The sequence below is a fragment of the Carlito syrichta genome, unplaced genomic scaffold (assembly GCF_000164805.1).
Source record: "Carlito syrichta isolate Samal-C Ts95f unplaced genomic scaffold, Tarsius_syrichta-2.0.1 Scaffold107890, whole genome shotgun sequence".
Taxonomy (NCBI): Eukaryota; Metazoa; Chordata; class Mammalia; order Primates; family Tarsiidae; genus Carlito; species Carlito syrichta.
In genome coordinates this window covers 244,026-264,939 of record NW_007051986.1, presented here as the reverse complement: position 1 = coordinate 264,939, position 20,914 = coordinate 244,026, and the positions used below count along the sequence as shown (strand labels likewise).

At 48.6% G+C, this 20,914-nt stretch overlaps 1 protein-coding gene across 1 annotated transcript; it reads left to right on the top strand.

Moving 5' to 3' along the window:
- Window positions 1–13,533: 13,533 nt before the first annotated feature.
- On the top strand, window positions 13,534–18,208 carry DCTPP1 (dCTP pyrophosphatase 1). Its single transcript, XM_008067726.1, has 3 exons — window positions 13,534–13,730; window positions 15,316–15,426; window positions 17,741–18,208. The coding sequence occupies exons 1-3, from the start codon at window positions 13,603–13,605 to the stop codon at window positions 18,036–18,038; spliced, it is 537 nt and encodes a 178-aa protein (XP_008065917.1). The 5' UTR covers window positions 13,534–13,602; the 3' UTR covers window positions 18,039–18,208.
- The last annotated feature ends 2,706 nt before the right edge of the window (window positions 18,209–20,914 follow it).

Below are 20,914 nucleotides of genomic sequence, written 5' to 3'. Positions count from 1 at the left end.
CAAGTTCTATGAGGAAAATAACACAAGGTAATGAGAGAGAAAGTAACAGGGAGAAGGCTTGACTGAGGAGGCCACATCTAAGCTGAGACCTGCATAACAGGAAAGATCTGGGAGGGAACATTCAAGACAGAAGGCACAGCAAGTGCAAAGGCCCTGTGACAGTTGTCTTGTTTGCAAGACAGAAAAGGGTAGTTTTGGGAAGTTAGTGAGAGAGAAAGAGTGGTGGTTAATGACACTGAAAAGGGCAAGTGTCACCTCATGTAGGACTTGGAGGACATGATCAGGAATTTAGATTTCATTCCAAGCACAGTTATGGGAGCTTCAGCAGGGAAGGGACAAAATGCCATTGTTGGGTTGGGTTTGTCTTAGAAGGTACTTCTGGGAGGTGGGAGTTCATTGCTGCAGGGACTAGGGTGCCCCTAAGAGGCATCTATGTGTGTCTGCCTGTGTTCTGTCCCCAGTCAGTGGAAAACTGATGAGCCTGACCCCCAAGCTTGGCCCCCCAAGGAGCAGGTAGCTCTTTAACAGGAGCTTAGTGATGTCTTCGTCTACGTGGTGGCATTAGCAGCCTGCTGCCGTGTGGATCTGCCACAAGCAGTGCTTGCCACAATGGATGTTAACAGGCAACACTACCCAGTCCACCTGTCCCGTGGCTCCTCCCTCAAGTATACAGAATGGTTTCATGGGGACACCTCTGGAGACCAGGCTGTGGGGCCTGCAGACCTTGCCCAAGAGTCCACCAGCCACGCCTCAACGTAGAGACATGAGTATAGGACGTGCAACTCATCATGGTGTCTGAAGAGTCAAAGGTGGCCTGGTCACAAAATCATGTTCTTGTCCTTTCCTAGTAGATCATTGGCCTGAGGACCCCATTTTCTGAAGTCTGAGAACCAGGAGCCTCCAAAAATTCGCTTCCTGTTGTTTTCTCTCCCAACAAAATTGTTTTGCACAACACCTACTAGATTGTTCCTGTGTGGTTCTGTCTCAGCAGGTTCTAGAAGGGGGCACCAGGGGTGACAGCCTAATTCCCATATTTCTCTAGTGTACTACCCACCTGCAGGGCAGAGGAATCTGGTTTCTAGCTAATTCCCAGTGGGATCTCATATAAATTCCTTCCCCCTTCTGGGCCTAGAAAAGAGATTGGAGCCTGTATGGTGTTGGTTGAGTCCAGTTTCTGGAGCCACACTTTCTGGGTTCAAGTGCCAAACTGGAATTGCCCAATCTTTCTGCACCTGTTTCCTCGTCTGTCAACTGAAAGTGCTTACCTAGTAGGGTTGTGAGGTTTGAGTTATTAGAGTGCTAAGGACAGTGCCTGGCATGTAGTAAAGTACTTGGTAAGTTTTTAACTCAAATGATCAGGCACTCAGGGCAGGAAATCAGGGACACGAATCAGTGTTAGGTCTCTGATATGGGGCAGAACAGGGCTTCCTCTCCTCTTGGGCATGGGCCCCTTTGTAGAAGTGAAGACCACCCACCCTCCCATACCAAGGCCAGCTGATTCTTCCTCTCCCCCTAAAGATGGTTGAGTGTGGATGATCCACCCACTGTATGACTTCAGCCACATCACTTCCTTTCTGAGAGGCCTGTGGCTTGGCTTCCTCACAAGGCAGGGCAATACAGGGAAAATGACGTCTAACCTACAGTTGGTCCTTGTACAACATGGGTACGAGCTGCTTGTGTCTACTCTGCAAGTTTTCTTTTCCCAATCAAACACATATCAACAATAAGTGTTTGTGGGGTGCAAAAGTCGTGTATTTGGAATCTCAGCTCTTCATATATGCAGAGTCTGCAGGGCCAACTGCAGGACTTAAGTATGCCCGGATTTTTTTTTTTTTTTTTTTTGAGTTGGAGTCTCTGTTTCCTAGGCTGAAGTGCAGTGACATGCTCACGGCCACCACAGCCTCAACCTGCTGGTCTCAGGTGGTACCTTCCACCTCAGCCTTCCAAGCAGCTGGAACTATTGGGTGTGCACTACCAACGCCCTGCTAATATTTTGATGTATTGTAGAGACGAGGTCTCACCATGTCCAGGCTGGTCTCAAACTCATGACCTCAGACAATTCTCTCATCTCCGCTTCCCAAATTTCTGGGATTGATACATAGGCCCGCTAATGTCTGTCCATATTGCCACAGCCACCAGACAGTGCATGGCAAGGGTTCAAGTGTTCCTGTACATTCTTGAACAACATTCCTGAGAGTCCCCTCATTTCCTATGCATTCACAGTAAGTAGCTTCAGGGGATTCTTGACTTCTCTGTATACTAAACCCAATCAACTGAAAGATGCAAATCCCCACTTACTCCCTTTTTCTGAATAGTCATATGGTTGAATAATATAGTATCAGTGTAAGCCTAAGTCTTGTGATTTGTATAACTTTTGTATCAATGTAATCGTAAGTTTAGTGATTTGTATAACTTTTGTGTAATGCATGATGTCTTGGGCCTTGTAAACTCCCTTTATTCTTTGCCAAGCTTGAGTAATGCTTCTGCTGGGTCTGCTGATAAAAACTGAGATAACTCTGATACAGGGCATCAGGAAGTATGAACTGAAAAAATGTCACTATCAATAAATGTGACTGAAACTCAAGTCTATACTATGCTCTGCTGGTTACGTGGCTAATGTATAGGTACTAACAATTCTGGACTTATAAAAGTGAACTGCAAAAGCCTGGAGGGTGGGCAGAACCATTTTATTTTATCTTGTTTTATTTTATTTTTTGAGTTGGAGTCTCAGAGTGGAGTGCAGGGGCATGTTCACAGCCACCACAGACTTGACCTCCTGGGCTCAGGTGATCCCTCCACCTCAGCCTTCCAAATAGCTGGAACTACAGGCATGCACCACCATGCCTGGTTAATTTTTTTATTTATTGTAGAGACAAGGTCTTGCCATGTTGCTCAGGCTGGTCTTGAACCCCTGAGCTCAGACAATCCTCTCACCTCCATCTCCCAAACTGCTGGGATTACAGGCATGAGCCACTACGCCCACCTGTCAGAACCATTTTAGAAAGACCTCGAGTCTGGCTCTACTTCCTGGATTTGAATATTGGCATCAAGGGAGAGCAGCCGAGCACTACTCGGACCATAACAATTGGTGATGACCACAAGCAAGACCTTGGTTGGAGGAATCTCCTCATAGAGATGCCCTAGCAGCTGTCAGAGCCACTTTGTACTCTGGAAACTCTCTGGAGAGGAGTCCTGCTGACCAGAACCAGCCCTTGATGTATGGATAAGAAAGAGGCTTTACCAGGTACCTGATCTTATAAAGTGTATGCACTTATTCAGTAAGCCAACCCTGGAACTTGATTGACACACATTTCTTCTATGTTGTTTTATGTTTTCCTGAGTGTTGCTGTCTCACTTTGTTTGTGTAGTATTTATGTCGGTGGCAAAAACTCCCGGGAGAATGGGAGCTCCACCTTTATGAACCCAGACTCTGGTCTGGGTCAAAGATAAGAGGCACTTTTCCCTTCGGTCTGTCCAAACAGACTCCCTCAGGTGACTGAGGGACTTGCAAAGGTGTTGGGGATCAACTCCCATGATGTGTAAGGGACCTATCCATTCTAGTCATGAAGGATGCTGTGGGCTTTGGAAGACCCCAGACTGGATCAGATGCTCAGTGGACCTGAATCCCTACTACATCTTGGAAACAGTGATTGGAGGGTTGGAAAGGGTCCAAGAGGCATACTGCCTGGAAGCTGAAAGTGTTACCAGTGTTCTTGAGGGCTCCCCCATTTTGGGCCGCACATAAGGCCTGGTCACCTGGGACCTCTTGAGTTCTCTCAGCACCCTGAGGGAAAACTGAGACACTTGAGAGGCTGGGAGATGACTGGCGGTGTCACAGCTGGCAGGAGCTCCCTCCACAAACAGCTCATTTTGACCCAGAGCACCTACTGCTGTCCAGAGGTAGGAATCGCTTGCCAGTTCTATGTCATGTCTACACTATCCTCAAACGTAAGCCTACTCTGGTTTCCTATGTTTTTTCCTCCTGACCTGTCGACATTGTTAAAATCCCCATCTTAGCTGGGCGCGGTGGCTCAAGCCTGCAATCCCAGCACTTTGGGAGACCGAGGCGAGAGGATTGCCTGAGCTCAGGGTTTCAAGACCAGCCTGGGCAACTTGGTGAGACCTCATCTCTACAATAAATCATAAAATAAGCCAGGTGTGGTAGTGCACACCTGTAGTTCCAGCTACTTGGAAGGCTAAGGCGGAAGGATCGTGTGAGCCCAGTAGGTCAAGGCTGCAGTGGCCGTGAGCATGCCACTGCACTCCAGCCTGGGCTACAGAGTGAGACTCGGACTAAAAAAAAAATCCCCATCTTTTTTTGTCAAAGATATGCCAAGGTGCCTGCTGTGTATGTATAATGCTATCTGTTAACTTGAATTCTTTCCTGGGACCATACCTTCTTCCTTAGTCTGCATTCTCCTTCATGGACTCTGAGGGAGTTCATTCTAATCCACCTGTATAGGAACACAGAAATCTCTCCTACATGCTACTTAGCTTTTTGTTAACTCAGCACAAGTTGGGGCTATCCTTGGAAGAAATAGTTTTGCAATCTTCCTCTGGCAACTAAAGGACTGTATAGATGATAGACTGTTCTTGTTTTCAAATGCTAGCAGCCAGGTCAGTTGAAAGTGAGTCTGTTTTTAAAGGTTTAGGCTTTGCCTGAGATTGTGATCAACTGCTTGTCCCTGTAAAACCACTGGGAGGTCTCTTAGAGGTGTGTTATGTATACTAAGCCCCTACTTTAGCATTTAGTGCTAGATAACACCACCGCTTGTATCAAAGAGTTCTTTTTGTTTGTTTGTTTTTTGAGTTGGAGTCTCACTCTGTCGCCCAGACTGGAGTGTAGTAGCTCTCCCCTCCCGGCCACCGCAGCCTCGACCTGCTGGGCTCCGGCGATCCTTCCGCCTCAGCCTTCCAAGTAGCTGGAACTACAGGCGCGTGCTACCATGCCCGGCTAATTTTTGATTTATTGTAGAGATGAGGTCTCGCCAAGTTGCCCAGGCGGGTCTCGAACCCGCGGGCTCAGGCAATCCACTCACCTCAGTCTCCCAAAGGCGCGGGATTACAGGCTGAGCCACCGAGCCTGGCTAAAGAGTTCTTTTGGCTACACCTGACTGGCACCCCTCTTACAAGACAGGTAAAGCTTTATTTTTATTTATTTTATTTTTAAGGCAGAGTCTCACTCGGTCACCCAGGCTGGAGTGCAGTGGCATGCTTGCAGCCACTGCAGACTCGACCTGCTGGGCTCAGGCAATTCTTCCACCTCAGGCTTCCAAGTAGCTGGAACTACAGGTGCACGCCACCATGCCCAGCTAGTTTTTCTTGATTTATTGTAGAGATGAGGTCTTGGCAACTTGTCCAGACCAGTCTCGAACATGTGGGCCTAGGCAATCCTCATGCCTCAGCCTCCCAAAGTGGTGGAATTACAGGCATGGGCCACCACGCCCAGCAGCAAGATGTATAAAGTTTTAAATGCTGAATACTCTGCAGGACATAATGTGAGGCATGGGAACTGGCCATTCTCAACTACTTAAGTCACCTTGCTAAGTCTGGTACTTCTCCTGCAGGACAGGTGAGATACTAGGTACGTTCTATGACTCAACAGCATGAGACCTGTACACTCTCACCTAATTGCCCACACTTTACAACTGAGACCGTAATTTAGTAATTAGTAAAGGGTTTTAAATAAATTTACCTCTTCATAATTAGAAATAAGTAGGAATAGATCATTTCACATCTACGTGGTCTGTTCACTCTAAAAGAGTTTTGTACCAGACCATTACAAAGGCATCACTGGGGCCGGGTGCAGAGGCTCACGTCTAGCCCAGTGCTCTGTCATTCTGGGTCTGCATGGATGTGGCTGGGATCCAAATCAATTTCTTGATGAGTACTGAAGCTAAGTTTTTAGCCTTTGTGCTCATACTGAACTTTCTGCTGACACCTGCTCCCTAGTGGGAGATGAGGGTGCTCCAAGAATTAGTCGTGGCCGGGCACAGTGGCTCATGCCTATAATCCCAGCACTTTGGGAGGCCGAGGTGTGAGGATTGCCTGAGCCCATGGGTTCGAGACCAGTCTGGGCAACTTGAGGAGGCTTCATCTCTACAATAAATCAAAACATTAGCCGGGTGTGGTGCCACATGCCTTTAGTTCCAGCTATTTGGAAGGCTGAGGCGGAAGGATGGCCTGAGCCCAGCAGGTGATGGCTGCGGTGGCCGTAAGCGTGCCACTGCACTCCAGCCTGGGTGACAGAGTGAGACTCCAATTCAAAAAAAAAAAAAAAGAATTAGACTTTTCACCGAGCCTCTAATTAGAAGTTACTAAAAGGTTCATTCAAATTACGAATATAAAAGGTTATCTATGAAAAAGGTAAAAAGAGCCGGGCTCGGTGGTTCAGCCTGTAATCCCGCACCTTGGGAGGCTGAGATGAGTAGATTGCCTGAGCCCACGGGCTCAAGACCCGCCTGGACAATTTGGCGAGACCTCATCTCTACAATAAATCAAAAATCAGCCGGATGTGGTAGCTCGTGCCTGTAATTCCGGCTACTTGGAAGGCTGAGGCGGAAGGATCACTGGAGTCCAGCAGGTCGAGGCTGCGGTGGCCGGGAGCGGCCACTGCACTCCAGTCTGGGCGACAGAGTGAGACTCCAACTCAAAAAATAAAAATAAAAAATAAAAAGGTAAAAAGAAGGAAACCAAAAAGCAAAGGAAAGATGTAAAAAGGTTGTTGGTGTAAAAGTATGTTTTTGGTAAGAAAAAAGGTTATAGGGAAAAAGAATTATTTTGTCTAGGAAAGGATTTTGTATGGTAAATTTTTGTCCTATAATGGAGTGAATAGTTACCTAAAAGAAGGAAAATATGGGACAAAAATAAAAGGTTCAAGAATCTCGAAAAATGGTATGAGCCAGGCACGGTGGCTCATGCCTGCAATCTCAGCACTTTGGGAGGTGAAGGCAAGAGGATTGCCTGAGCTCAGATGTTCCAGACCAGTCTAAGCAACATGGCGGGACCTCATCTCTACAATAAATCATAAAATTAGCCGGGCATGGTGGCGCACACCTGTGGTTCCAACTACTTGGAAGGTTGAGGCAAAAGTGTTGCCTGAGTCCAGCAGATGGAGGCTGCAATGGCTGCGAGCATGCCACTGCACTCCAGCCTGGGCGATAGAGTGAGATTGACTCAAAAAAAGCAGAAAAAAAGAAAAATGGCATGAGCATGTCAAAAATGGTATGTGGAAGGTTTGTGGAAAGACACGTGTGAAAGGAATTCTATGAACAATCTAGTCTGCAAAAAAAAAAGTTATGTCTATGAATTTACCATTAATATCCATCATTGATGCTAGGCCAAAACATCATATGTCAAAGTAACCGTCTTTTTCTTTTCCGTTAGTCTTTAGTAAGTAACCACAGTTTTAAAATCAGTAAAATAGAATGCTTTTATTTCGTCTGAGTCTATTGGTCCTTTGGTTAAATAGCATTCCTGCTAAATGCTTTAAAATATAAAACTTTGGGCCAGGTGCAGTGGCTCAAGCCTGTAATTCCAGCACTTTGGGAGGCCGAGGTGAGAGGATTGCCTGAGCTCAGGGGTTCAAGACCAGCCTGGGCAACTTGGTGAGATCTCATTTCTACAATAAATAAATCAAAAAATTAGCTGGGCGTGGTGGCGTGTGCCTATAGTTCCAACTACTTGGAAGGCTGAGGCAGAAGGATCCGCCTGAGCCCAGCAGGTCGAGATTGCTGTGGCCTGAGTGTGCCACTGCACTCTAGCCTGGGCTATAGAGTGAGACTCCAACTAAAATAAAACAAAATAATAAAATAAAATAACCTTGTGTAGTCATGAACATTGCTAATCCAATATAGAATCACTAACAGGACAAGGGTTAATTGCATAAACTGAGTTAATAAAAACTAAATGATTTTATAGCTTCTTTGTTTAAAGTATTACTAATTATTTTTGCTATTTTCCAGAGTCAAAAAGAAAAACTTTTTCTGGAACAATTTACAGTTTTGTTTTTTACAAATAAGTGAAGAATGGTATTTTGTTTTTAAAGATTTCTCCCCAAGTTGCCCAGCCTGGTCTCGAACCTTGGACTCAGGCAATCCTCTTGCCTCAGCCTCCCAAAGTGCTGGAATTACAGGCATAACCTACCATGCCCAGCCTGAAGTATGGTTTTGTAAGCAAAATTTAAAACATATATTTTCTCTCTAACTTCTCCAAAATGCAAAATAATTACTTATTAATTTCTAGCAGTATGGTTGTTTGCATAAGTTCAATAAGAATGTGTTTTCTAGCCGGGCTCAGTGGCTCAGCCTGTAATCCCGCGCCTTTGGGAGGCTGAGGTGAGTGGATTGCCTGAGCCCGCGGGTTTGAGACCCGCCTGGGCAGCGAGACCTCATCTCTACAAAAAAATAAAAAATATCAGCCGGGCGTAGTAGCGCATGCCTGTAATTCCGGCTACTTGGAAGGCTGGGGCGGAAGGATCGCCGGAGCCCAGCAGGCGAGGCTCTGCACTCCAGTCTGGGCGACAGATTGAGACTCCAACTCAAAAAAAAAAAAAAAAATGTGTTTTCTTAAATAACAAAATGTGAATGAGACACTGGTTATTTTACCAAGGTTTTAACTGAAATATTTCGAAACAGGCTGCTTTAAAGAATTCTGAAACAGATCTGGACGCCTTAGATCAGATAGGGAGAGATTTTCGATCTTTAGCTAGGCAGGATTACACACACTGCCAGCTTTGAAGTAGCTACAGAAAATGGACCTTCACCCCTCAGCACCCAATATAATTATGGGATCGAAAATCTCTAAGGGGGAATTGAGGCAGGGTACCTAGTGTAGGTTAGACATAAATAGATAAATTTCCTGGTTGGGCATGGTGGTTCATACCTATAATCCCAGCACTTTGGGTGGCTGAGGTGAGAGGATTTCCTAAGCCCATGGGTTCAAGACCAGCCTGGGCAATTTGGCAAGACCTGATCTCTACAATAAATAAAAAAATTAAGCCGGGCTCAGTGGCTCAGCCTGTAAACCCGCATCTTTGGGAGGCTGAGGTGAGTGGATTGCCTGAACCCGCGGGTTCGAGACCCGCCTGGGCAGCGAGACCTCATCTCTACAATAAATCAAAAAATCAGCCGGGTGTGGTAGTGCATGCCTGTAATTCTGGCTACTTGGAAGGCTGAGGCGGAAGGATCGCCGGAGCCCATCAGGTCGAGGCTGTGGTGGCCGGGAGCAGCCAGTGCACTCCAGTCTGGGTGACAGGGTGAGACTCCAACTCAAAAAAGTAAAAATAAAAAAATAAAAAAATTAACCAGGTGTGGTGGCATGTGCCTGTAGTATCAGCTACTTGGAAAGCTGAGGCGGAAGGATTGCTGGAGCCCAGCAGGTCGAGGCTGTGGTGGCTGGGAGCGGCCACTGCACTCCAGTCTGGGCGACAAAGTGAGACTCCAACTCAAAAAAAAAAAAAAAAAAAAGATAGGAGGTGCTCATAACAAAATATGTTGACCACTTGGGACAAATTTTAACCACGGTTCGTAAGCTTGCTTCCCCTAGGAACTTCCTGGACCACAAAGAACCCAGACATCCCTTCCACCCAGGGAAGCAGGTGCTGCTAAAGGACTGGAGAGAAAGAGGACCCAACCAACAGCTGTGCGAGAAGTGGAAGGAACCTTGTGATGGCTCACTCGTCATTCCTACCGCATTAAATCTCACAGGCATCAAACATTGGATACAACATTCCCGAGCAAAAAAGTATATGCCTGAACAGAGAGACCCTGTTTCCAGATCAGCACCACAGCCTCAGTGGATAGCAGAGCTGGTACAGGACTTAAAGCTGCTATTTAAGCAAACAAAATGATTCTTACTCTTCTCATTCTGTTACGCTATATTATAACTACCAAGGGGAATGTGTATTTAGAGTGGGCCTATTATGCTAGTACATTCAATTACTCAAATTGTTGGATCTGTGGGCAACTTCCAGTCCCGGGAGCCTGGGCTCCCCTGGTGGGTCTCACCCCTCCAGGGGACTGACTGGAAGCAGTTAGATCTGTACATTCAAGTGTTCAGAGTGGGACGTCAAGCAGCTAACAGTGATGACTTAACAAGAAATAGTTCGCAGCAGTGGCCCATTAAGGAAACTATAGATGAACCAGGCCATGATGATTTCACCTTTTCGTGCTGATCTACCATAAGAGACAATATACTAATCTTAACCAACATAACCAGTGTGAGCCTGAAGCCCCGAGTCTCAGTTATCAAACCATGGAAGGGTTCCATCAGAGATGGGATGGGATATATGGCTCACACCTGAATATGGTAGATTACATAACCAGCCCCTTTCTGGTGGGAACAAAAAACCACTCAAGGCAACATCGTGAATGCAACCTGACACATAGGCTGGCTCCCTTTAGAACAATGCCAAAGTGTTAGTGTCCTTATGGACAGCAATTTGTTTGCCACCAACTGGACTCAGAGGCCTGGGGTATACTGGTGAGCTCCCGATGGGACTCGGTGGATGTGGTACTAATTTTTTTTTTGAGTTGGAGTCTCACTCTGTCACCCAGACTGGAGTGCAGTGGCCGCTCCCGGTCACCGCAGCCTCGACCTGCTGGGCTCCGGCGATCCTTCCGCCTCAGCCTTCCACATAACCAGAATTACAGGCATGCGCTACCACGCCTGGCTGATTTTTTGATTTATTGTAGAGATGAGGTCTCGCTGCCCAGGCGGGTCTCGAACCCACGGGCTCAGGCAATCCACTCACCTCAGCCTCCCAAAGGCGCGGGATTACAGGCTGAGCCACCGAGCCCGGCTGATGTGGTACTAATTTAATGGCCTTGGCGTCCCTCTGGATGGATTGGTAGATGCACTCTGGACTATCCATGGGCCCAAGGACACAAACATAGCACTCTGCAAAAAGCAAACTTAGCCAACTTGACCTATCTGCACACTCGATGGACTAGATCTGTTTGCAAATGTTACAACTATGTCTTTAATTTCTTTTTACCCAATATAGGGATGGAAAGTGTGTCCCTCCACATTGAAGCCTTAGCTAAGTTCATAAGCAAGCCTTGAATGAAAGCCTACCAAAGCTGGGATTGATTACAGGCGTGAGCCACTGTGCCTGGCTTTTTTTTTTTTTTTTTTGAGTTGGAGTCTCACTGTTGCCCAGACTGGAGTGTAGTGGCACCCTCATGGCCACTGCAGCCTTGACATGCTGGGCTCCAGTGATCCTTCTGCCTCAGCCTTCCAAGTAGCTGGAACTATAGGCATGCACCACCACGTCCAACTAATTTTTTTGTATTTATTTATTGTAGAGACTAGGTCTCAAGTTGCCCAGGCTCGTCTCTAACCCTAGGCTCAGGCAATCCTCTCGCTTCTGCCTCCCAGAGTGCTGGGATTATAGGTGTGAGCCACCATGTGCCCTGAGAGAGACCTTATTTCTTGCTGGAGAAATAGGGGAAGTGGCGATGGCACTGCATTTTGTAAGATAAGTAGGATTTTGATTTGCAGAGATAGCAAACAGGAAACTGCGGAAGCAGTAGCAGGAAATGGAATAATGGAGAGGGTATTGTTAGGTTTGACTACATATGAAGGTCTGTTCAGGGGCATGCCCATGTTTAGATGAAGAAGCCAAGTTCAATAAAAAGGAAATGACTTGCTCAAGGCATCCAAGGAATCAGTTTAAAAATCTCTGGTCCCACGCTCCCATTACATATCACTGGGATACGGGTCTCTGGACCTTCCATCTCCTCCCACCCCCTGGATGACGTTCATCAAATTACTCAATCTTTCTGCACCTCTGTTTCCTCATCTGTCAACTGAAAGTGCCTACCTAGTAGGGTTGTGAGATTTGAATTATTAGAGGGCTTAGGACAGTGCCTGGCACACAGTAAAGTACTTAGTAAGTTTTTAACTCAAACGATCAGGCGCTCAGGGCAGGAAATCAGGGACACGAATCAGGGTCAGGTTTATGATATGGGACAGAACAGGGCTTCCTTTCTTCTTGGGCATGGGCGCCTTGGTAAAGTGAAGACCACCCACCCTCCCATACCAAGGGCACCTGATTCTTCTCCCCCTAAAGATAAGGTGTTGAGTGTGGATGATCCACCCACTGTGTGACTTCAGACACATCACTTCCTTTCTTAGATTCCTATGACTTGCCTTCCTCACAGGGCAGGACAATACAGGGAAAAAGACTTTAAACTATAGTTGGTCCAAGAACAACATGGGTTTGAGCTGGATGAGTCCACTTAGATGCAAGTTTTCTTTTTCCCCAACCAATCATGTATCAATGATATTGCTTGAGGGAGCTAAACCCATATATTTTGAAGGCCAGCTTTTCATATATGCAGAGTCTGCCGGGCTAACTGCAAGACTTCGGTATGCACATTTTGGGTTTTTTTTTTAGTTGGAATCTCACTCTTTCGTCCAGGTGGGAGCGCAGTGGCATGCTCACGGCCACTGCAGTCTGGGCTCAGGCAATCCTTCCACTTCAGCCTTCCAAGTAGACGGAATTACAGGCGTGGGAAACCACACCCAACTAATTTTTTGACTTATTGTAGAGACAGGTCTTGCCATGTTACCCAGGCTGGTCTCGAACCCTTGGGCTCAGACAATTCTCTCCCCTCCCTTCCCAAAGTGCTGGGATTACAGGATGGAGCCACGGCACCCAGCCAAAGGCCATGTTTTCTTTCTTTAAAAAAAAGCCAAAAAACCCAGAGTCTCTGTCACCCAGATTGGAGTGCAGTGGCACCCTCACGACCACCGCAGCCTCGACCGACTGGGTTCAGGCAATCCTGCCTCAACCTTCTGAGTCGCTGGAACTACAGGCACACGCCACCACCCCCAGCTAGTTTTTGTTGTTGTTTGTTTGTTTGCTTTTTATTTGTAGAGACAAGGTCTCAAGTTGCCCAGACTGGTCTTGATCCCCAGGGCTCAGGCAATCCTCTACCTCCCAAAGTGCTGGGATTACAGGCATGAGCCACCGCGCCCGACAGGGTCATGTATTTCAAGGTCACGTATTCTGCGCTGAGAGCAGGAAAGAGGAAGTACTAGTGGATACGGATGGGGGCCAAATCCTTTCAACCACAGCACACAGCTGGAGCAGGGAGCTGACGTGGGACGCAAGACCTGGTTCCTAATCCTACCTGACATTGCTCCAGCCCCTCCATCTCATCCAAATATCGTGGGTGGGGGGTGTCTAGAGGGTTCTCAATGCCCTGAGAGACAAGATCTCGCGGGCGTGTCGTTTGGAGGATCTTCCACCGAGCAGCCGCCTCTCCTGCCCCGCCATTCGACTTTGGCGCCCTCTGGCGTCGAAAAGGAAAGCGACGCGCCTGCGCTCTCCCCGCCCTCCGCCCTGCGTCTGTTCCCGTGGTAGGGTTGGCACCTATACCTTTAAGATGATTGTCCTAGCGGAGGAACTGGAGGATGGAGCCCAAGAGCGCTCCCTAGAGGCTCCCGCCGATTGGCCCAGTCTGGGAAAGTGTAGCAAACTCCACACAAATCATTGGCCTTTGCTCCGACTCCGCCCCTTGAAGCTATAGAGAACGCCCGTGATTGGTCAGGTGTTCTGGGGAGGGGCTTGGAGCGTGGCGCGAGTTTCCCTGAATGCGCGGCTGCCGCGGGGCTGGCGGGATGTCGGTGGCTGGTGGGGCGACGCGTGGGCACCCGGGGGCGGAGGGCACCGCTGCTGCCGACCAGTTCACCTTCAGCCCGGAGCCCACACTCGAGGACATGTAAGCAGTCCTTGCCCAGCCCGGGGTGGGGAGGTCCACCCTTTCTTCCGCATATGGGGAGGGGCCCTCCTCGTGGTCGGGAAGAAGGCTAGCGGCCGTGCTCGGTCCCGGCCCTGCTGGCTGACTCCGGGCGAGCCTTCTGACCTCCTCGTCTGCAAAGTGGGCTCCGCAGTGCACACTTGAGGTGGGGGAAATAGGGGGGTGCGTTGTAAGACTAGAACAGAGCCGGGCGCGGTGTCACGCCTGTCATCCCGGCACTTTGGGAGGCGGAAGCGAGAGGATTGCCCGAGCTCAGGGGTTCAGATCAGCCTGATCAACTTGGCGAGACCTCGTCTGTACAATCAATCAAAAATTTAGCCGCACGTGGTGGGGTGCGCCTGTAGTTCCAGCTACTTGAAAGGTTGAGGCGGAAGGATTGCCCGAGCCCAGAAGCTTGCCACCACGCTCAACTCATTTTCTCTGTTTTTGAGTTGGAGTCTCACTCTGTCACCCAGGCTGGAGTGCAGTAGCACGCTCACGGCCACCACAGCCTTGACCTCCTGGGCTCAGGTGATCCTTCCGCCTCTGCTTTCCAATTAACTGGAACTACAGGCACACGCCACCGTGCCCGGCTCATTTTTTTTGATTAATTGTAGAGATGAGGTCTCGCCAAGTTGCCCGGGCTTGTCTTGAACCCCTGGGCTCAGGCAGTCCCCTTGCCTCGACCTCTCAAAGTGCTGGGAGTATAGGTGTGAGCCACCACGCCAGGCTCTTCTGCTTATTTATTGTAAACAAGGTCTCAAGTTGCCCAGGCTAGTCTCTAACCCTAGGCGCAGGCAGTCCTCTTGCTTCTGCTTTCCAAAGTGCTGGGATTGTAGGTGTGAGCCGCCGTGCCCATGGGACACCTTATTTCTTGCAGGAGGAAAGTAAGGAAGGTTTCTTGGGGAAGTAGCTGTGGCACTGCATTCTGTAAGATAAATAGAATTTTGATTTGCAGAGATAGCGACATTCCTTCAGATGGAGGAAACTGCGGAAGCAGCAGCAAGAAATGGAAAAATGAAGAGGGTGTTGTTAGGTTTGACTAGATACAAAGTTGTGTTCAGGAGCATGCCCATATATAGATGAAGAAGCCAAGTTTCATAAAAAGGAAATGAGTTGCTGGGCTTGGTGGCTCAGCCTGTAATCCCGCGCCTTTGGGAGGCTGAGGTGAGTGGATTGCCTGAGCCCACGGGTTCGAAACCCACCTGGACAGGCGAGACCTCATCTCTACAATAAATCAAAAAATCAGCCGGGTGTGGTAGCACGCGCCTGTAGTTCTAGCTACTTGGAAGGCTGAGACAGAAGGATCGCCGGTGCCCAGCAGGTCGAGGCTGCAGTGGCCGGGAGCGGCCACTGCACTCCAGTCTGGGTGACAGAGTGAGACTCCAACTTAAAGGAAAAACAAAAAAAGGAAACGAGTTGCTCAAGGCTATCCAAGGAATCAGTTTAAAAATCTGGTCCCATGTTCCCATTACATATCACTGGGGTACCCCTCTCTGGACCCTCCATCTCCTCCCCCACCCCCTAACCCTGGAGCTTGGGCTTCTCTCCCTTTGTCTTATTCCAGCCGACGCCTCCATGCTGAGTTTGCCGCTGAACGAGACTGGGACCAGTTCCATAAGCCTCGGAATCTCCTCCTGGCCTTGGTGGGGGAAGTGGGGGAGCTGGCAGAACTCTTGTGAGTAGACAGAAGGCTCCCTGGAAAAGTCTGTATGTTGTGGAGGGGGAAGAGCACATTTACCTGATCATCAAAAAACATTCATAGGTTCAACTGTCCCTCCTCACCACCCTCCTCTGTGTATGGTTCTGGGCATACAGAGATGACTTGTGGGTCATTGCCCTCTAGGGGCACCCTGTCTCCTGGAAGAGAAAGATGTGAAAATAACATGGCAGAGCCAGGTCTAAGAAAGAGGGGTGGCAACGCCCTTTTCCTCTGCCTCTGGGGATGAAAGTATTCCATGCAAGACCTGCATTCCTGACAGAGGGACTGCGTTTGCAAAGTTAGTGAGGCAGAAAATGGCAAGTTAATTTTAGGGAGAAACTGATACACCTTCAGTGTAATATTCTTAAGAAAAATCAGGGATTTTCTATCTCTTGTGTTCTCTGGTGTGTTCCACGTGCCCCGCACATCGTAGGCACTCAGTAGATATGTACCGAATGAGTGATGGGGCCAGGCATGGTGGCTAAGGCCTGTAATCCCAACAGGTTGGGAGGCAAAGGCAGGAGGATCACTTGAGGCCAGGAGTTGGAGACCAGCCTAGACCAAATAGTGAAGTTTGGTCTTTACCCAAAAAAAAAAAAAAATTGGCCGGGCTCAGTGGCTCAGCCTGTAATCCCGTGTCTTGGTGGGAGGCTGAGGTGAGTGGATTGCCTGAGCCCACGGGTTCAAGACCCGCCCAGGAAACTTGGCACAGACCTCATCTCTACAATAAATCAAAAAATCAGCTGGGCGTGGTAGCACGCGCCAGCTACTTTGAAGGCGGAGGCGGAAGGATCGCCGGAGCCCAGCAGGTCGAGGCTGCGGTGGCTGGAAGCGGCCACTGCACTCCAGTCTGGGCAACAGAGTGAGACTCCAACTCAAAAAGAAAACATTGGCTGAGTGTAGTGGTGTACACTTGTAGTTCCAGTTACTCAGGCAGCTGAGGTGGGAGGACCCCTTGAGGTGAGGATTTAAGGCTGCAGTGAACCATGTTTGTGCCATCGTTCTCCAGTACTGGGCTGCAGAGCAAGATCCTGACTGAAGAAAAAATAAATAAATAAATAAACAAACAAAGAGTGCAAGGACAGTGTGGAAGAGATGGGTGGGAGTTAAACCTTGAGAGATAGGATTAGGGCTAGAGAGCGATGGAGAATTTGGAAGAATACCTGACCAGATTTGAGTCCTAGAAAGATCACTGAGTCTACAGGGGTGACTGGCTGGGTGTCTGAGCGAATGGAGCAGGGAAGACCAGTGAGGAGGCTGGGGTAGACCAGACAAGAGGTGGGTGAGTCCTAGACTAGGGCAGTCATTGGGGATGGAGAAACAAAGGTACAGAGATGTGTGTGAGGGCAAACCTTTCATTCGCTGCAGATTTAAGAGCATCAGCATTCTGCTGGGTCTTCTAGAATCAAGAGATACAGTCTTGAACCAGGCAGTCATGGTTCCTACCTTCGTAGTGGAAGGAGACTGACAATAAGTAAATGATCTAATTTTAAAAGATCTGGAATGAAGATAAGTTCTATGAGAAAAATAACACAAGGTAATGAGAGAGAAGGTAACAGGGAGAAGGCTTGACTGAGGAGGCCACATCTAAGCTGAGACCTGCATAACAGGAAAGATCTGGGAGGAAACACTCAAGGCAGAGGGCACAGTAAGTGCAAAGGCCCTGTGACAGTTGTCTTGTTTGCAAGGCAGAGAAAAGGTAACTTTGGGAGGTTAGTGAGAGTGAAAGACCGGTGGTTGATGACATGGAAAGGACAGGGGTCTGCTTGTACAGGACCTGGAGGACATGATCAGGAATTTAGATCTCATTTTATTTTTTTTATTTTTTTTTGAGTTGGAGTCTCACTCTGTCACCCAGACTGGAGTGCAGTGGGCACTCCCAGCCACTGCAGCCTTGACCTGCTGGGCTCCGGCGATCTTTCCGCCTCAGCCTTCCAAGTAGCTGGAACTACAAGTACGCGCTACCACACCCAGCTAATTTTTTTATTTATTGTGGAGATGAGGTTTCACCAAGTTGCCCAGGTGGGTCTCGAACCCGCAGGCTCGGGCAATCCACTCACTTTGGCCTCCCAAAGCGTGGGATTATAGGCTGAGCCACCGAACCCGGCTAGGAATTTAGATTTTATTCCAAGCACAGTTAGGGGTGCTTTTGCAGGGAAGGGACAAAATGTCATTCAATTGTGTTGGGTTTGTCCTCGGAGGAACTTCTGGGAGGTGGGAGTTCATTACTGCAGGGACTAGGGTGCCCCTAAGAGGCATCTATGTGTGTCTGCCTGTGTTCTGTCCCCAGTCAGTGGAAAACCGATGAGCCTGGTCCCCAAGCTTGGCCCCAGAAGGAACGGGCAGCTCTTCAAGAGGAGCTTAGTGATGTCCTCGTCTATGTGGTGGCATTAGCAGCCCGCTGCCGTGTGGATCTGCCGCAAGCAGTGCTCGCCAAAATGGACATTAACAGGAGACACTACCCAGTTCACCTGTCCCGTGGCTCCTCCCGCAAGTATACAGAATTGTTTGATGGGGACACCTCTGGAGACCAGGCTGTGGGGCCTTCAGACCTTGCTCATGAGTCCACTGGCCATGCCTCATCCTAGAAGCATGGCGTGTGATGAGCCGAGATTGGCCTGGCCACAAAACCGTGTTCATGTCCTTTCCTAATACGACATTGGCCTGCGGGCCCCATTTTCTGAAGTCTGGGTCCAGCATTCTCCAGATATTAGCCTCTTGCAATTTTCTCTCCCAATAAAACAGTTTTGAGCAACAACTACTAGAGTGTTCCTGGGTGACCAGGGAGACTGTGTCTCAGCAGGTGCTGGAAAGGGGCACCAGGGGTGACAGCCCAATTCCCATGTTTCTCTAGTGTACTGCCCACCTGCAGGGCAGAGGGATCTGGTTTCTAGCTAATTCCCAGTGGGATCTCATGTAAATTCCTTCCCCCTTCTGGGCCTAGGAAAGAGATTGGAGGCTATGTGAAGTATTGGTTAAGTCCAGATTCTGGGGCCACACGTTCTGGTTTCGAACACGTTCTGGTTTCGAACCACACGTTCTGGTTTCTAGTTTTCGAACTGTGTGATGTTCATCAAATTACCCAATCTTTCTGCACCTCTTTCCTCATCTATCAACTGAAAGTGCCTACCTAGTAGGGTTGTGAGGTTTGAGCTGTTAGAGTGCTTTGGACAGTGCCTGGAACATAGTAAAGTACTTGGTAAGTTTTTAACTCAAATGATCAGGGGTCCAGGGCAGGAAATCAGGGACACAAATCAGTGTCAGGTCTCTGATACAGGGCAGAAGAGCGCTTCCTCTCCTCTGGGGCATGGGCCCCTTAGTAAAAGTGAAGACAACCCACCCTCCCATACCAATGCCAGCTGATTCTTCTCCCCCTGAAGATGGTGTTGAGTGTGGATGATCTACCCACTGTGTGACCAGGCACATCACTTCCTTTCTGAGATGCCTGTTGATTGCCTTCCTCACAGGGCAGGGCAATATAGGGGAAAATATGTTTAAATTACAACTGGTCCTTGAACAACATGGGTTTGAGCTGCATTGGTCCACTTACATGAAGTTTTTTTTTTTCCCAAACGTGTATCAACAATACAGTATTAGTGGGATGCAGAATTCGTGTATTTGGAAGCTCAGCTTTTTGTGTATGTGGAGTCTGCAGGGCCAACTGCAGGACTTAAGTATTCAGAGATTTTGGACATACAGGGGTGGGCATGTGTTCTGGAATCAATCTCCCTTGTATACACCGAGGCACAGCTATACTTTTCAGAATTCACAGTGGTCATTGTCTTGCTGCCCCTCTGAGCCTGTTTCCATATCAGCAAAATGAGGACTTCCCCTTTAATGGCCTCACTCTGATAACCCTCTTATCCAGTGACTCCTCTCTCCGAGGTGACAGTGTGCATCACATTGGAGGGCTTCAGCTGTCTGTTCCCTAACCCACCTTTCCTTTCCCTCTCCGGTGATAGCAGGAACCTTATTTTACTAATCCCTGATTTCTTTTTTTTTTTTTTTGAGTTGTGGTCTCACTCTGTTGCCCAGACTGGAGTGCAGTGGCCGTTCCTGGCCACCACAGCCTCGACCTGCTGGGCTCCGGCGATACTTCCGGCTCAGCCTTCCAAGTAGCTGGAACTACAGGCGTGTGCTACCACGCCCGGCTGATTTTTTGATTTATTGTAGAGATGAGGTCTCGCTGCCCAGGCAGGTCTCGAACCCGCGGGCTCAGGCAATCCACTCACCTCAGCCTCCCAAAGGCACAGGATTACAGGCTGAGCCACCGAGCCCAGCTCTTTTCCCTGTATTTATAACATATGCATTAGACACCAGAGCAGCAGCTTACTACTCCCCACTTTGTGAAACACTTTTCTCACAAGACACATTTCCGGTTTTCTTCCTACCTTGGGCTGTTCTTTCTAGACTCTTGGGTACCTTTCTCTCTGGACATGGTGTCATGGACTCCAGATCTGGTATCTCTGATCTGTCATTTCTGATCACCTCCCTGATGCCTCTACACTTACCTCATTATCAGACAAGTCCTGTCCTGCTTCTAATCCTGTGCCCCCATCTCAGTAACACAGCCCTGCAGTCGGCCCTGCAGTCATCCAAGCTAAGACGTGAACTCAGTCTCATCTCAACCCCAGATCCACTCTGAATTCCAGTTCGTTAAGGATGTCAAGTCCATCCTCCCCCCTCTAATGTCTCAAGCCTTCTTTTCTGCCTTTAGTCCTTTAACCTGTTTCCAAGTTCCCTCTCAATCTAACTCCTGCAAACCCCCTTGCTTTTTGTCCCCACATCCCACCCTGGGACATCTGCAAGCTCTAATGACATGCAGTTTTAGGAACTCTTCATACTTTCCCAGCCCCAGCTTTCTTGGCTTTCAAGACGCAGCTTAAACATCTCTGAGAAGAGCCTCAGGGCCCGTTGACACAGGACTGCAATTGCCTATTTACTTGTCAGGGCTTTGCCATTAACTGACTGTAGCAAAAATAGAAAAGATTTACCCAACTGGGATGTTTTGAGCATGAAGATACACTAATATGTTTATATAACAAAACACTTAAAACCTTTAACATTGTGTTAACAATCTGTCTCCACTAGACTGAGATCCATGATGGTCATGCCTTGCTCACCAAAGCTCTGCAGAATTCGGCACCTGTTTGATCATGCACATACTGTATTTACAGGCCCTTTCTGGCCTAAGGTTATGAGGACATAACCAAGGGTTGAGTGTGTGATGAGCCCCCCCCCACACACACACACATACCAACCTGCTACTAGGAACTCCTTGAGGCTTACAGCCCCACTTCGTTCTGCGACAATTCATTTGTCACCCGAGCCTGGACAACCCCAACTCGACTCCCCCTCCCCCGCACTCACAGGCACCGGTGGGGCGAGGATATAATACTTTATTCACTAACATGGGCCGAGGGAATGTAGTGGGGGGGGGGGGGGGCACGGCTTCCAGGGACCC